The sequence below is a fragment of the Equus quagga genome, chromosome 17, assembly GCF_021613505.1.
Source record: "Equus quagga isolate Etosha38 chromosome 17, UCLA_HA_Equagga_1.0, whole genome shotgun sequence".
Lineage (NCBI taxonomy): Eukaryota > Metazoa > Chordata > Mammalia > Perissodactyla > Equidae > Equus > Equus quagga.
The window spans coordinates 7,389,665-7,405,399 of NC_060283.1; the positions used below are offsets into that span (position 1 = coordinate 7,389,665).

The 15,735-nt window shown below is 60.3% G+C and overlaps 1 protein-coding gene across 1 annotated transcript; it reads left to right on the top strand.

Moving 5' to 3' along the window:
* The first annotated feature begins 3,407 nt into the window (after positions 1-3,407).
* PYGM (glycogen phosphorylase, muscle associated) lies at positions 3,408-14,183 on the top strand. The gene is made up of 20 exons (XM_046644987.1): positions 3,408-3,730; positions 4,776-4,877; positions 4,974-5,052; positions 5,139-5,242; positions 5,558-5,689; positions 6,959-7,070; positions 7,163-7,245; positions 7,666-7,809; positions 8,142-8,234; positions 8,474-8,620; positions 8,771-8,934; positions 9,246-9,360; positions 9,913-10,014; positions 10,293-10,440; positions 10,548-10,606; positions 10,718-10,859; positions 11,293-11,500; positions 13,247-13,381; positions 13,592-13,658; positions 13,772-14,183. Exons 1-20 carry the CDS (start codon positions 3,488-3,490, stop codon positions 13,919-13,921), a joined length of 2,529 nt encoding a protein of 842 aa, XP_046500943.1. The 5' UTR covers positions 3,408-3,487; the 3' UTR covers positions 13,922-14,183.
* The last annotated feature ends 1,552 nt before the right edge of the window (positions 14,184-15,735 follow it).

Here is a 15,735-nt window from a genome sequence, read left to right on the forward strand (position 1 = left end):
GAACAGCCTGGGTGCCTGGGCCCCGGCCAGGATGCCTGTACTGATTTGCCATAGGTCTGCAGGGGTTAAGGAGGCCTTAGAAACAAGGCAAGTTCAGTGCGTTTCCCTAACCAAGCCCTAAGCTTCCGGTGACTAAAGGGAGAGAGGGAAGATTTTTCCTCTGTCCCTAACTGTCGGGATGGGGGCGGGGCCCTGGGGCTGGCTCCCCACTTTGACCTTGGCTTCACCTCGTTGCTTCCCCCACAAGCTCCATTTCCCTAGTGGGCTCATCGGGCGGTTAATTAGTTCTTTGAAGCTCTGGAAGAGGCAAAGTGGCGCTATGTAGGTTTTAGAAATAAAATCAATAAATGACTTAAGCACAGCCCAGCTATCTCCTCCGTCTCTCTCCCCCGGGGCCAGCCCCACTCCTGTGTGCAGTCCGTCTCTGCTCCCCGCCATCAGCTTTTGTTAAGGTCTGGAGAGTAACAAAGTGGCCGACGAGGCGTCGAGCGGGCCTTTCTCCAGGCAGCCTGAGGCCCTGAGATGGAGGAGAGGTGGCAGGAGGGCTCGGTCCTCAGAACCGCAGCGGGGACCTGCCTCAGTGGCAGACTGGAAGAGATGACAAACGCTGCCCCCACCCGCCTCGAGACACCCAGGGTGGAGGCACAGCCCTTTCCTTGACCCCGTGGTCACAGAGGGCCTGCGTCCCTTGTTTCTGCTGCTGCAGCAGTGTCCCCACCCCCTCAAAGCTTGCTTGGTGAAAGGAATGCCAGTTGGGAAAGGTCAGTGCCAGGGCTCTGCTACTGAGACCCGGCCAAGTGCTCAGGAGAAACCCAAGATTGGGCCAGGGCAGGAGGCAAGATTTCTGGTTCGAAACCTGGTCAGATGTAAACAACCATGAGTGAGTGCAGGTTGGAAAAGCGTGCTTTTGGCGTTCTTTATGATGAACCTGCACACGCACCACCAAGAGGAGCAAAGGAGGGGTTGCATCACGCAGGGCCGGGGCATGCAAAACAAAGGAGGGGTCCTAGGGGGGCGTCACCCGTAGAAAAAGCTTGGGTACAATTTGAGCGGGGACCACCAACACAACAAAGGCTAAGAGCACACCAGAAAGGCACTTGGAGAAAGAAGCCAAGAGTACATTGTTTCCCGGTGGAAACAAGACGTCCCGGTTCTGCAAGGGCCTTGAGTGCAGAGGAAGGGCAAGCACTGAATGGATGGCAGGAAGAGGGGCCTCCGGGGCCGGCTGCTGGGAAGGGTCGAGTTAACTTGGGGAGTGGGGTAACAAGGCAGGAATGGTCTGTGGGGAGCGGGTCCTTAGTGGCAGGAAAATAAAGTCTTGTAATTATGAGTCAGTGTGAAGGGGGTTTGTGGCCAAAGCGTGCTGCCACGACTAGGGTGTGAGGTGACGGTGCAGGTAACTGGTGCTGCCTTGTCGAGGGACCGGCGTGTCCCCGGGGCCTCCAGAGCCCTCGGAGCAGCCCTCCCCGAGGAAGCCCAGGCCCTTGGAGGGTGGGGGGAACCCCGCAGAGGCCCAGCCCAGCGGAGGCCAAGGCTGGCAGCTGTGGAGAGACCCGAGAGCCACCAAGCATTCTTTTTTGAAGTACAACGTATGAAAGACTTCTTAAAAAGAGAAATTGGAAGATACAAAGAAGTTTGAGAAGGTTTTCTGGATTCCCATTACATCTGGGTAGGCGCATTTGGGTACCTCCTTCCTGGCTTTTCCACTTTGAAGTATGGCGCTGGGGAGGAACGCGTGGTCATGCTCTTGGGGGCAGGGGCGGAGCAGGCCTCGGAAGTCGGAAGTCGGTGTGGGAGCCGCAGTTTGGCCCCCGCGCTGAGCTGTAATTCCGGGCTGGGTCTGTGGTGGCTCAGAGACCTCGGAGACAGCTTGGCCTTCCTCGAACCAGGCTCTCAGCATCTTGCAGCTGTCCAGGCCTCTGACCTGCTTCCTTGGCCCTCAGACCAGAACACACAGTCCTTCCGCTCAACCAGCCCACTGCCCCGGAAGGCCCAGGCATTCTTTGCAATAGCATGAGGTCCTGGGCTCCTTTTGCTCAAAGAACAAAGCAGGATCCAGTCAGCCTCCACACTGAGGAGGCAGCAGCTGGATGAGGCAGGGATCTATATTCTCATTTGAGGGAATAAATTTGATGAAGGATTCCAAGGCTCAGGAGACGAAAGCAACCAGCCTAAGGTCACACAGAAAATCAATGCTGGGGCCAGGACATAAGCAGTGAACTGGGGGCAGCCAGAGCCTCTGAAGGGAGGGCCTGAAGCTGCCAGGGCCGTGAAGGCCAATGTAAAGCTCCTGGGTGCAGGGGCTCCTGGTTTACAGGTGGGGTCACAGTGGACCCTGGCCCACCAAATGCCTGTCCAGTATGTGGCCGCACAGGGGAGGAGTGAGTGGGAGAAGGCCTCCCATCACTTACCTCAGAGCTGCATCCTGGGGAGACCTGTTGCCATTGGCCAATCATATGAGTGGGTGGGGGTGCTTCAGTTTCTCCTACTCCTGTGGGCCCGCAGGACTACAATTCCCAGGGGCCCCTGCTCCGGGCTGGTGGCCCCTAGCCAAAGCTGATCTGTAATCTGACCTGCCCTCTCAAAAGGTCGCTTTGGAGCTCCTTGAGAGACAGCAACAGGGGGAGCTCAGAGTGGCAAGGCTTTGGTGCGGGGGGGTTGGGGAGGGGCTCTGCCTCAGGTGACCTCCCGCATATCACCTGCTGGAGCCCAGGGTCCTGGCCCCCTTCTCTCAGATGCCCAGTGCCCTCTGCTAGCTGCACGCCTTCTGTCCCGGGCACCCTAACCCTCAGCTCATGACCCTTCAGTCTGCAGGGGTGTCCTGGTCCCTCTTGCTACAACGTGTTGCCTCCCCAGCAAGTGCAGCTTCCCTGGTGGCCCTACCCTGGGGGTCATCCAGCCTGTGGTTTGCGGTCTCTGGGCAAATACCTAAAACAGAAGGCAAGCTGCTCATCTGGCGGCTGGGCCTCCTGACACCTGTGTCCCCTTGACAGCCCCCTCGGCCTCTCCAAGGAGCCCTGATTGAGAGCCCACGATTGGGCCCCATCCTGCAGCTGTACCCCAGGAAAAGGGCCCAGCTCAGGGCAACCTCTTAGCCAGAATCAGCCCATTGGCTCCAGTTAAGCCTCAGGCCTTTCAAGCGAGCGTTCTGCCTACAAAAGGCGGAGACGAAAGACAGAAGACCCCAGTGTGCGAGGCCTGGAGGAAATGGGTCAGCACAGGGCTGTGAGCAAGCCAGGATGGGCCGGGCCTCGCCTGTGTGGAGCTCGCCCGTTCTCCCTGCCCCTCTCTCCTCTCCTCCCCTCGCCCCCAAAATAGCTCCCTGAGCTGCCAGGCCAAGACCCTCCCCTTGAGCGAGCGGGGAGGTGGGGCATGCTGCCTGGAGCCTGGCTTTAAATCCCCAGGCAGCTGGGGATCTCCACTCCCTGGCTGGAGGCACTGCTGAGGCCCCCTGTCCACCCATCCGTCCGGCCGCCCTCCCACAGCCATGTCCCGGCCCCTGACAGACCAGGAGAAGAGAAAGCAAATCAGCGTGCGCGGCTTGGCCGGCGTGGAGAATGTCACTGAGCTGAAGAAGAACTTCAACCGGCACCTCCATTTCACCCTCGTAAAAGACCGCAATGTGGCCACCCCGCGAGACTACTACTTCGCGCTGGCCCACACTGTGCGCGACCACCTGGTGGGCCGCTGGATCCGCACGCAGCAGCACTACTATGAGAAGGACCCCAAGGTGCTGCTTGGGGCGCCCCGGGTGGGGAACCGGCTAGGGGCACACCACAGGGCTGGGAGATCTTGACAAGTGGCAGCCCCTTCCTGGGGTCAGGGCTTTCTGCAGCAAAACAAAGAGTCCCTCCGGGTTCCTGAGGTTGGAGGATCCAGGGGTGCCAGGTGCCATGGGTGCTGGGGCAATCCTGGGGGAGTAACTTGGGGCGGGGGCAGCTCAGGGGGTTCAGGTCAGACGAGCTGGTTGCAAAGGCCCAGCCCCTACTCAGAGAGTAGGAGGGGCTGCAGGTGGGCAGGAAGACCCCTGTGGCCTCAGTCGGACCCCAAGTAGAAGGACGCGTCATTGAATGTGTGTGTGGTCTGCCTGTGCGGTGGGTGGTGTGCATCTGGGGCAGCAGGATCAAGTATCTCTTGGGGTCACTGGTAAATGTCAGCAACCTGACACTCCTGGCAGGGGTGGAGGAGGGGCAGTGGGCGTGGCAGGGAGGGGATCCAGGAAACCAGGAGACCAGGCCCCATCAGCATCCTGGATCCTTGTGCCTCTCTGCCCCCTTCTTGGGCTGAGGCTTGAGGGCCAAGGGGACCTGGGCACTGCAAGGATGGGAGGTAGCTGATTCTAGCTGCGAGTCATTGTGTGACCTTGAGCAAATGACTTTTTTCTCCGGGCCTTGGCCTTTCCATCTTGAGGAGCACCTGGCGGTGCTTCCCTCCATTTTGACTCCCTGATGGGCTGTTGGGAAGCTTGTGTGCGATGGAAGGGGTTCCCACCTCCCCCAAGTGCCTCAAGCCCTGAGGTAGATATGGCCAGCCCCATTTTCCACATGAGGAAACTGAGGCTCAGAGAGGAAAAGGCATTTGTCCAAAGTCAGAGGAAATGCTGGAACGGGAACCTTACCTGTTGAGTCCCAAAGCCTAAGATGGGGAGAAAAAAAAAAAACGGAGCTAGGGTTGGAACATGCCGGGGCCTAGAAGTGGGGCAGGAGGGGTACGAGGTGCAGGCCCAGCTGGGCAGCCCTGACCACTCTCCCCTGCCCGTCTGTCTCTCCCGACAGAGGATCTACTACCTGTCTCTGGAGTTCTACATAGGCCGGACGCTACAGAACACCATGGTGAACCTGGCCTTGGAGAACGCCTGTGATGAGGCCACCTACCAGGTGTGGGGGGGGCGTGGAGGTGGGCTCGGCCTTAGGGACTGGGGGATTTGCCCGCTGGCCCTTGGCCTTGATCACGGCTCACCCTCCCCTCTCTAGCTGGGCCTGGACATGGAAGAGCTGGAGGAAATCGAGGAAGATGCAGGCCTGGGCAATGGAGGCTTGGGCCGGCTGGCGGGTGAGTGGGCAGGGCGGCAGGGGTGGGGTGGGCAGAGGGCCTCCTTTGTGCTGGGTCCCTCACACCACCCTCCTGCACACCCCTAGCCTGCTTTCTGGACTCCATGGCAACGCTGGGCCTCGCTGCCTATGGCTACGGGATCCGCTATGAGTTTGGGATTTTTAACCAGAAGATCTGCGGGGGCTGGCAGGTGAGCAGCTGCGGGCCCTCACCTTGTGGGGGCCCAGTCATGATGGCGAGGACCCCCATTTGGTCATCCATCTCTGGATAGGTCCAGACCCAGCCCCAGCCTGGGTGGAAAGCAGCCCGTGGAACTGCTCAGACTCCCATACACATACCATGTCCCAGTGGGCATCACACCAGACCGGGGCCCACTCCAGAGCTGTTAATTTACACCCCGTATAGGACGCGCCACGGCCACTGCCCCTGCCCTACCCACTGCCGCCGTGGTGTGAGCTGGGGTCTGACGCTGCCTTCCTTTCTCCCTGACCTGCCGTGGGCTCAGATGGAGGAGGCCGATGACTGGCTTCGCTATGGCAACCCCTGGGAGAAGGCCCGGCCTGAGTTCATGCTGCCTGTGCACTTCTATGGCCACGTGGAGCACACCAGCCACGGGGTCGAGTGGGTGGACACACAGGTGAGGGCAAAGCCAGGGAATGGGGGAGGACCCAGTGGGAGGGAGGTGGGGAGCAGGAGCCTAGAAGAAACAGGGAGGTATAGGGAGAGAGCCTGGAGGCTCCTGGACCGGGCGCTATTTTACAACGGAGGACACTGAGACTCAGAAAGGTTAAGTGACTTGCTGGAAGTCACACCGCTGGAGCCAGGAGAGGCTGGAGACAGGGTCACAGGGAGCCAGGCCAAGCGCAGAGCCTGGGAGGAGAGAGGCTGCCCTGCTCCACCAATTCCCCTGCCCTGCCCTGGCGCCTCTCCACCCCACAAGACTCATCAAAGAATAATCACGGTGCCTTGCCTCTCCCCCACGTCTGACTTGGGGTCTTGATGGGAAGCAAAGCTACAGCCCAGAAAGGGGAACATTGGGGGTTAGGGAGAATTAAAGCCTTGAGAGGGGAAGTGACTTGTTCAAGGTCACGCAGCAAGTGAGAGGGAGCCTGAAGCCAGCCCCGGCTCAGTCAGTCCTCCTGCTGCAGCTGCAGGTCATCGGCCTCCAGATGGCTTCACAGAAACTGCTAGGCTTTCAGAATTGGGCATTTGTTCCGCTCTCATCCACGCTAAGGGCCAGCAGGGGCTCGGGCTGCCTGCCCGGCTGTGTGCTCTTGGGCTAGGCCCTTCCATCTCTGAGCTACAGCTTCCTGCTCCAGTCAGGGGCTACTTGGTGTTGGGGAGGGAGGCGACACCCCTTGGAGGAGTGATGTGCCCCTGGCCCCGGGGTGGCAGGCAGTTGTTGGCAATAATTATTGATGTCTGCTAATTGTGGGGGGTGGGGCCAGCCTCAGTCAGTGCTAATTAACCAGGCATAAGCCTTTGATGGACTTGACCTCCGTGACCCCTTCTTCTGGGCCCTGGGGTCCCTGAGCCTTTTCAGGAGTCCAGAGTGTCCGCTAGGTTGTGCTCAGGCCAGATGGGCCAGCTCATCCCCGTCCCTGCAGAGTGGTCGCCAACAGAGCCCCACCTTGGGCTCTGGGCTCCCCATTGCCTCCTCCCAGAATCCTCACCACAGCCCGGCAAGGCGGGGCCGGGGGCATGGGGAGACACTGGGGCGTCCTCTCTTTACGGATGAGGTCCAGAGAGGCTGACGGGTTTGCTCTGGGTCACCCAGAGTCGGACAAGAACCTGAGGTTGGGAGTTAGCGGGGTGCAGGGAGGAAGCCTGGAGTCCCAGCTCTCAGGGCCCCCCGAGTCAGACACGGTGATGCCCGGCTCCTGACCCTGCACCGGGCGCCCTGCAGGTGGTGTTGGCCATGCCCTATGACACGCCCGTGCCTGGCTACCGCAACAACTTCGTCAACACCATGCGCCTGTGGTCTGCCAAGGCCCCCAATGACTTCAACCTCAAGGACTGTGAGTTCAGTTCGCTGGTCGGGAGCAGCCCCCGCCCACCCCAGCCCCTGCGCCACCCAAGCCTGACCCTGTCCCCACTTTCACTCCCTCAGTCAACGTTGGTGGCTACATTCAGGCTGTACTGGACCGCAACCTGGCCGAGAACATCTCTCGTGTCCTGTACCCCAATGACAACGTATGTCACCACTGGGCTGGGGGCAGGAAGCCTGAGTGCTGGGAGAGGGCGGAGATAGGGAGGGACACTCACTGGTGCTCTAGTCACACCCAGGGTGTGTTGGGGCCCCTGTGTGTCCTGTTGTTCCCCCAGTTCTTTAAGTGGGAGCACGCCTGAGTCCTGGGTGCAGCAGGTCAGGGTGGGGCACTTGGAAGAGCTGTTCCCTGGCGCTGCCCACAATACTCTTGGTCTTTGTTGCCCCCGTCCTGACACTGTCCCACATCGCTACTTTGTCGAGTGGCAAAGCCCCCTGGGTCCTGGAAGTGTGGACAGTTCCGGGCTCAGAGGTCTTGGTGTGGGTGGAGTCTCTCCTGGCCACGCCCACAGCAGCATTAGGCCACGCCCACACCTTGACTGCGTCCTGCTTTGCGCTGCCCCCAGTTCTTCGAAGGCAAGGAGCTACGGCTGAAGCAGGAGTACTTTGTCGTGGCTGCCACGCTCCAGGACATCATCCGCCGCTTCAAGTCCTCCAAGTTCGGCTGTCGAGACCCCGTGCGCACGAACTTCGATGCCTTCCCGGATAAGGTACCGGGCCCAAGGGAGGTCTGCCCTCCAGTCATGCTGCAAGATCGCCTCTCCCCTCCAGCCTCAGCCTGACCCACCCATTGTGCAGATGAGGAAGTGGAGGCTGGGGCAGGGTGGGTGTGTGAGGGTGGCAAGCTCGAGGTCTTCAGTCAACAGGAACGTAACCTGGGCTTCCTCCTTCTGCCCCACAGCTGCCCTCGTGAGGGCCTCTGCCCCCAGCTCGGCCTTAGAGCCATGTGGGGCCCTTGGAGGGGACTCTGAAGGGGCAAAGGACAGTGACCATAGCCTTGATTTGGAGCCTGGACTGACTCCCTGACCCCCGTCCCCCACAGGTGGCCATCCAGCTCAATGACACTCACCCCTCCTTGGCCATCCCTGAGCTGATGAGGATTCTGGTGGACCTGGAGCGGCTGGAGTGGGACAAGGTGGGCTCAGGACTCTTCCACCCCTGCCTGCCTCTCTGTCTCAGGTTCCCTTCCACGTCTGGGGAGTGGAAAGCTGTGAGGGGAGCCCCCACTCAACAGACGGTAGTGTGAGGCCCAGAGGGCAGGTGTCCCAGAAGCTGGCACCGCAGCGGCAGGGCCCAGGCTCCTGGCTGCTCAGTGTGTACAGAGAGCCATAGGGCTTAGACCCCAGGGTCCTGACTCCCCACGCTGTCTGTCAGGCATGGGACGTGACAGTGAGGACCTGCGCCTACACCAACCACACGGTGCTGCCCGAGGCCCTGGAGCGCTGGCCGGTGCACCTCATCGAGACGCTGCTGCCCCGACACCTCCAGATCATCTACGAGATCAACCAGCGCTTCCTTAATGTGAGTGCAGGGGTCGTGACCTGGAGGGCCGGGCGTGGAAGGAGTGTGCAGCCCGGGTCCTGAGACTTCAGTGGGGACGGCTTTGGGGGTACAGGGCTGGGGACCCGGGTTCCTGGGGACCGGTCCTAGCTCTGGGCTCTCCGGGCACAGCGGGTGGCAGCCGCCTTCCCCGGGGACGTCGACCGGCTGCGGCGCATGTCGCTGGTGGAGGAGGGCGCGGTGAAGCGCATCAACATGGCCCACCTGTGCATCGCCGGGTCGCACGCCGTCAACGGTGTGGCTCGCATCCACTCGGAGATCCTCAAGAAGACCATGTGAGACCCGCCCCCCAGACCCCGCCCTCCCGCTGCGCCCCGCCCACTCCAAACCTGTGTCACTATAGGTCCGCCCCCCACTGCCCTGCGCCAGGCATTCACGCCACCCCCAACTGGCCCCTTCCACAGGTAGCACTGCCCTTAAGCACCATAGTCCTGCCATCCGGCACAGTCCTGTCCCCAGGTGACCCCCTGTTACACCCAGCACCCCCCCACCCCCGACCCCTTTCATTAAGAAACAGGGGTAGGGGCCCCAGGGAGGAGGCTTCCTCCCGCAGGGGTGAGTGGTGACCCCCTACCCCATCATGCAGCTTCAAGGACTTCTATGAGCTGGAGCCTCACAAGTTCCAGAATAAGACCAACGGCATCACCCCTCGGCGCTGGCTGGTTCTGTGTAACCCCGGGCTGGCAGAGGTCATTGCTGAGGTGAGACGTCACTGGATGGCCAAGGGGTCAACATGGGTCACTGCAGGGGTCAGCTGGGTGTGGTTGTGCAGGTGGTTCGCTGGAGGGTGCCCCGGGGGGTGCTGAAATCCATCCCGCGCCCTGTTCCCCAAGCCCCGCGTGCGCCTGGAGGAGGGGAGCCATTTTCTTCCTTGCTTGAGGGGCCCTGGGCTCATGAGGCCTGGCCCTGAGGCTCAGCCTGGTGGAGTTCTCAGTCTCATGGAGCGGGTCATCAACAGGTCACATCTGAAGTGAGACTGGCAGGGGGCAGAGATGGGGAGCAGGGCCTCGAGGTCATTGCCTGTCTGAGCAAAAGGCCAGGAGGAAGGCCTGCTGGGGTCAGGTGGGGTCAGCCGGCAGAGCTCAAGGCCAGGAAGAGAGGAAGACCGAGGCACACCCACCACGGCCCAGCTGGGAGTCTGGAGAGGGAGGAGCTGTCTGCAGTGGGCGGGGCTTGGCTGACCCAGCAAGGGCCCCCTCTGTGAGGGATGCTGGAGGGGGGGCGTGGCCTGACGGAGAGCCATCTTCTGCCAGCGCATCGGGGAGGAATACATCTCAGACTTGGACCAGCTGCGCAAACTGCTCTCCTACGTGGACGATGAAGCCTTTATCCGGGATGTGGCCAAAGTGAAGCAGGTGAGAAGCGCTGCCACCTGGGACCCCTGTGCCAGGGCCTGAGTGGAGAGTGCCAGAGGAACCGGATGTCTGGGTCGGGAATGGTCCATTGAGCTCATCTCTCCTGCAACCTCAGACCTTTAAGGGTAGAAGTTGCCTGGAGTCGATGGTGGGAAGGCATCATCTGACCTCACTGGAAGAGTGCTGACATTGATTAGCAATGTCTGCCCTGGCGCAGGAGTGGATGGAGGTGGCAAGTGAGCCTACTGGTGAGCTCTCCCCCCGTCCCCTGCCTTTAGGAAAACAAGTTAAAGTTCTCTGCGTACCTGGAGAAGGAATACAAAGTCCACATCAACCCCAACTCACTCTTCGACGTCCAGGTGAAGCGGATTCATGAATATAAACGCCAGCTCCTCAACTGCCTCCATGTCATCACCATGTACAATCGTGAGTGGTGGGGTTTCACTATGTCTTGGGTCTCCCTGGACCGGTGCTGTCAGGAGCTCCAGCCCGGCCAGTGAACCTGGCTCACTCGAGCCTCTATTTCTGCACAGGCATCAAGAAGGAGCCCAATAAATTTTTCGTGCCTCGAACTGTGATGATCGGAGGGAAGGTGAGAAGCTGGGCCACAGAACGTGGCTCTCAGCCTTTGATGTCCAGGCTGTTGCACGGGAAGGGGTAGGGGTGCCGGGCTGTAGAGCTGACCCCTGGCTGTGCCCCACAGGCCGCGCCTGGGTACCACATGGCCAAGATGATCATCAAACTCATTACAGCCATTGGAGACGTGGTCAACCACGACCCGGTGGTGGGAGACCGCCTGCGCGTGATCTTCCTGGAGAACTACCGAGTCTCGCTGGCTGAGAAAGGTCGGGTGCTGCCAGTGAGGACCCTAGGGGTGCTCTGATTAGTTCAGGCCCAGAACGAGGTATTAGTCACCCACTCCTGGGGTACTTGCACCGTAAGGAAGAATCTGGAGGGGACAATGCTCCAATCATGAAGATGTCCCCCTAATGGTGGAATTTCAGGCAGTACAGGGTGAAATTGCAGGAAAGATGGGCCTGTTGGTGCCCCTCAAGTTACACAGTGGGGCTGGGGGTGGGTTGGATCCCAGGCGTTCAAGAATTAACAAGAGGTGTGGGGGAGGGGCAGCGGGAGGGAGACTCAGCTGGTGAAGACTGGCGGGCTGGGGTGGAGGGGACCCTGAATCTGGCTACCTGGAGGGCCGGCCTGACTCCAGAGTTCCCAGCGGGAGTGGGGCTCTTCCTGGAGCTGAGTTTGTCCCTTGCCGCCGCCCCACAGTGATCCCGGCTGCCGACCTGTCCGAGCAGATCTCCACTGCGGGTACGGAGGCCTCAGGCACTGGCAACATGAAATTCATGCTCAATGGGGCTCTGACCATTGGCACCATGGACGGGGCCAACGTGGAGATGGCAGAGGAGGCGGGAGAGGAGAATTTCTTCATCTTCGGCATGCGGGTGGAAGACGTGGACAGGCTTGACCAGAGAGGGTACGGGGGTCAAGAGCTCCAAAGTTCACAGTCCATGGGCAAGAGGCACTGAAGTGTGGCTGCTGGAGGCTAGGGCTGGGAGTCCAGGCTGCACAAAGTCTTTAGTTATGGCCATCAGGATTCTGGAAAACCTTCGTGGTAACTTATAACAAATAAGGTTTAATGAAATGGGAAAAGAAAGAGGTAGCATAGAACTGAAGGCAAAGAAAGAGAAAATCATATCAGTCCTAGGAAATTATATTATTTCTGGAATTGGAAGTAAAATTAGATTCTTAGCTCCCTGGCGGCCCTGGTGAAAAGGGAAATATGAGGACAGTAGTTACAACTGTGCTTGTGGTCAGAAATGTAGTTCTTCAGAGCAGACATGTTCCTGGCATTACATTTTTAAAAATTTATTTTAAAATATGACTTTTTTTTTCTTATCATAAAAAGAATACATGCTCATTAATTGGAAAGATGCAAAACCACAAAGAATAGAATAACTGTCATCCATAGTCTCATCACCCACACTTAAAACCACAGTTCTCTTTTTCGTTGCGTAATTATGTGTGTGTGTATATATGCAGTTTTTGACAGTTGGGAATAATGTATGTACAATTTTGAATCCTGATATCTTAACATCGGGGAGGCATTTTCTACGTCATTAAATAGTCTTCAAGAGATTTTAAATGTTTGTGTAGGGTTCCATCCTATGGACATGCTGTGGTAACTTAGCCAGTTCCACATGGTTAGACATCACGGTCGATCTCCCGTTTACTAGTATAAATATCACTGTGATGACCAACCTTTTACATCTATGTCCACATCTCTGATTATTTCCTTAAGATAATTATTAGAAAGGGCTATTTCTCAGTCAAAAAGTATGAATTCTTAAGACTCTTGATACATATTGCCATATTGCTTTCCAGAAAGTTGGCACCAGTTTACACTCCCCCCAACAGCTTATGAGAGCTGGCATTAAATATTGAAAGGAATTTCTCCTGTGGGGCTTGACTAGAAAGTTCCAACTCGGTCCTTTGGACAGGAGGGAGATGGGAAATGTTCTGAGCAAGGTCGGACATGTGCAGAACTAGGCTCCAGAAGGACAATTTTGGCTGCATGATGGAGACCAGAGTGGAGGGGTCAAAGTGCAGGTGGGGCACCGGTGTGGGGGCTGACACCATCAGGCAGGGGGAGTCGCCTGCAGCAGGCCAGTGCTGGGGATTAGGGACATTGTTGAGGAGGTGGCCTTGGTTTCTGGTTGGAAGAGGGGAGGGGAGGAAAGAGATGCGACTGGCCTTGGGGAGGGTTCGAGCCTGGGTGGCCGAGGGATGCATTGTGCTGCCTCAGAGAGTGGAAGACTAGAGGGAAGCTGGTGCCGGGGAGGCGATGAGCTCGGCTGGGCAGTCTGAGTTTATGGATGTTTCTGAGGATGCAGCTGTTGACTCCTCCTGGAGCCTGAAGGCAAGGCCAGGGATGGGAGAAAAGCCATTCTCGGTGGGAACACACTGGTTAGAGACGGTGGTGGTATCAGGGAGGAAGGGCGCCTGGTTTGATCCTTGGCGCTGACACCCCTCTGCTCTCTCCAGGCCTCAGTGCCTCATCCACACACCGGAGGCTGGAAAACTCAGCAGAAAGGGGAGAGGGCCTCCGGGGAAGGAACCCTGGGGGGTGGGGTGGCAGCTCCAGGCAGGGTGGCAGCAGGCTGGGCCGGGGTTTTGACGCTGGTGCTTGGGACCTCCCGGCTGACAGCAGCTCTTCTCCCAGGTACAACGCCCAGGAGTACTACGACCGAATTCCCGAGCTTCGGCAGATCATCGAGCAGCTGAGCAGCGGCTTCTTCTCCCCCAAACAGCCCGACCTGTTCAAGGACATCGTCAAGATGCTCATGCACCACGACCGGTGAGCTGGCCGGCCAGGGAGCCTCACGGGTGGGGCTGCTAGGCTGAACGGGGCTTGGGCGCGGCGGGGAGGCTGGACAGGGGTCCTGGGCAGTTGGGGCCAGGCTCCTTTGGAAGTGTCATCACTGTCCAGGCCCCCAGAAGTCGACTGGGACAGAATGGGCTTGGCCCTTGACCTCAAGGAGCTTCCTGCCTCTCCATTCCCCTCCAGGTTTAAAGTCTTTGCAGATTATGAAGACTACATTAAATGCCAGGAGAAAGTCAGTGCCCTGTACAAGGTGAGGGGTCCTGGACTAGGGATTGGCAGGGCTTTCGTGGCCCTGGCTGGGATAAGAAGAAAGGTGGGGACCCCGCTGGCAGCGTGAACCCAGAGCTCCCTTTTGGCCTGTAGAACCCGAGAGAGTGGACGCGGATGGTGATCCGGAACATAGCCACCTCGGGCAAGTTCTCCAGCGACCGCACCATTGCCCAGTATGCCCGGGAGATTTGGGGCGTAGAGCCCACTCGCCAGCGCCTGCCAGCCCCTGATGAGAAGATCTGAGCGTCCAGACCAGACGCGAAACCGGCCCCGAGTCTGCTCGCAGTCCGTTGGGCCAGCCCCAGCTCCTCATCCAGAGGGTGAGGTGCCGGAATTAGATCTCTAAGCCTCTTCCTGGAACCCTCATTTCCCCCCAGCCTCGAAGGCCCAGTGTCCAGCGTGCCTAAGGACACTGCTCCTATCCTGTCCTGGGGCCCCCTTTTCCCTCCTATTTATGGGTCTGACCAACTGCACCCACTCCCCCCAATAAACCGATTCCCCTCGAGAGCCTCTTTCCTGCTCTCTCTGTTGGGAAGTATTTTTAGCTCTGGGCGGGCACAGCAGCAGCTGCGCCGTCACCGTGCCTTACCCGCACCCCCGGCAGGTGCGTCCCCTCGGAGAGGGGGGCAGCCAGAGGGGGCGGGGCAGGCCTCTCCAGCCCCCTTCCAGGCGTCACCCTCCACGCCTCTCTTCCCAGTGCTGTGTCCATACTAGGTCAGCGGCCCGCCAGCCTGGCCGGGGGCGGGGCATCCGCCTGGGTGGGGCCCACCGGGGCTGGGAGCAGGGACTCGGGCAGAGGCCTCCCGCACTACCGGGGATCCACGCTGTCGGGGGCGGGGCTCCGGAGGGGGAGGAGCCTGTGGGTGGTTGGCGCCTTCTTGACTCCGCCCTTAGCCCCGCCCCACTGCGGCGTTTAAGGGTCTCTAAGCAGGTGGCTACGCTTGGTCCAAAATCCGGGTTGTGCTAGGGCGGGGGACCCTCACAGACCGTCTAGGCTAGGCCAGTGTTCCCCCCCTCACTTTGGGGAAACTGAGGACCAGAAAGGGCCTGCTGCTAGGCCTCGAACCGCCAAGACTGAGGTGCGGGGGAGGTCCTGCCTCCCCAGCCCCGAGGCAGGGAGGGGCAAGTCTCGGAAGGCAGATTTGGGGCCGGTGGTTTCATAGTGAGTGTGTTTGAACCCAAACGGCCGGAAACGGTTACTAGCTACCCCAGGCCCGGCTTGTGGGGACCCCAACCGCCTGCAGCTGCCCCTCCCAAGTTCCTCCCTGACGGGGGCCCAGCCTCCAGGCCTCCAGTCTCCAAGGTGCGAACACGCTGCCGCTTGCAGCTGCCCCTTCCCATCTAGCCCCGTGGGGAGCCAGGCTTCCGGGGCCCCAGTCCCTCCTGTGTGCTCTGGAGCTGCCCCCAACATCCCTAGACACCGAGGCCCCGTCTCCAGGTAGCCGCGTTTCCATTCCTCCCTCCCCGCACGCCCCTCTCCCCAAAATGCTCCCATCTTGTCCTGGCCCCTCCCCCAGGCCATCACAAGAACCCGCTGACCCCACGGCCCCGATCTCGGCCAGGCCTGTGCCCCACGCTGCCCGCAGGAGGACGCCCGACCCCGGGCCGGCTTAGCCCCGTGGGAACCGTTTGTCTCGAAAACAGGAACCCGGGCCGGGGGCTGGGCGGGGCGCCCCTTCCCCACCGCAGTCCGCTTCCTGCCCCTCCCGGCTTCCTCTGCCCAACACCCGTCAGGGCGGGGGGCACAGGGGCGTCTGGGTGGGGGAGAAGGCTCTCGGTTTCGTCCCCGCTCCACGCCCCGCGCGCCCGACCGCGGCTAGCCGCCCCTCGGCGCGGCCCGTGGCGCAGCCCCCCGCCCGCGGCCCTGGCCTCCCGGGCGGCGCGGCAGGGGAGGGGTTAAGCTGCCGCAGGGCCCGCCGCGTGCGGGGCGAGAGGGAGCCCCCGGTGGGGGAGGCGCGGCCGGCGGTGCGGAGCCCGGCGCAGGGGCGGGAGGGGCGGGGAGGGGAGGGGGCGGCCCGGCGCGGGGGCGGGGCGCGGGGAGCGGGGCCGCGGCGCGG

Bases quoted from the DNA above. Each gene is read 5' to 3' on its own strand.
- PYGM (XM_046644987.1), top strand. From the start codon at position 3,488: ATGTCCCGGCCCCTGACAGACCAGGAGAAGAGAAAGCAAATCAGCGTG. The intron at 4,878-4,973 runs GTGTGGGGGGGG...TCCCCTCTCTAG, and splicing joins GTGATGAGGCCACCTACCAG to CTGGGCCTGGACATGGAAGA. The intron at 9,361-9,912 runs GTGAGACGTCAC...ATCTTCTGCCAG, and splicing joins TGGCAGAGGTCATTGCTGAG to CGCATCGGGGAGGAATACAT.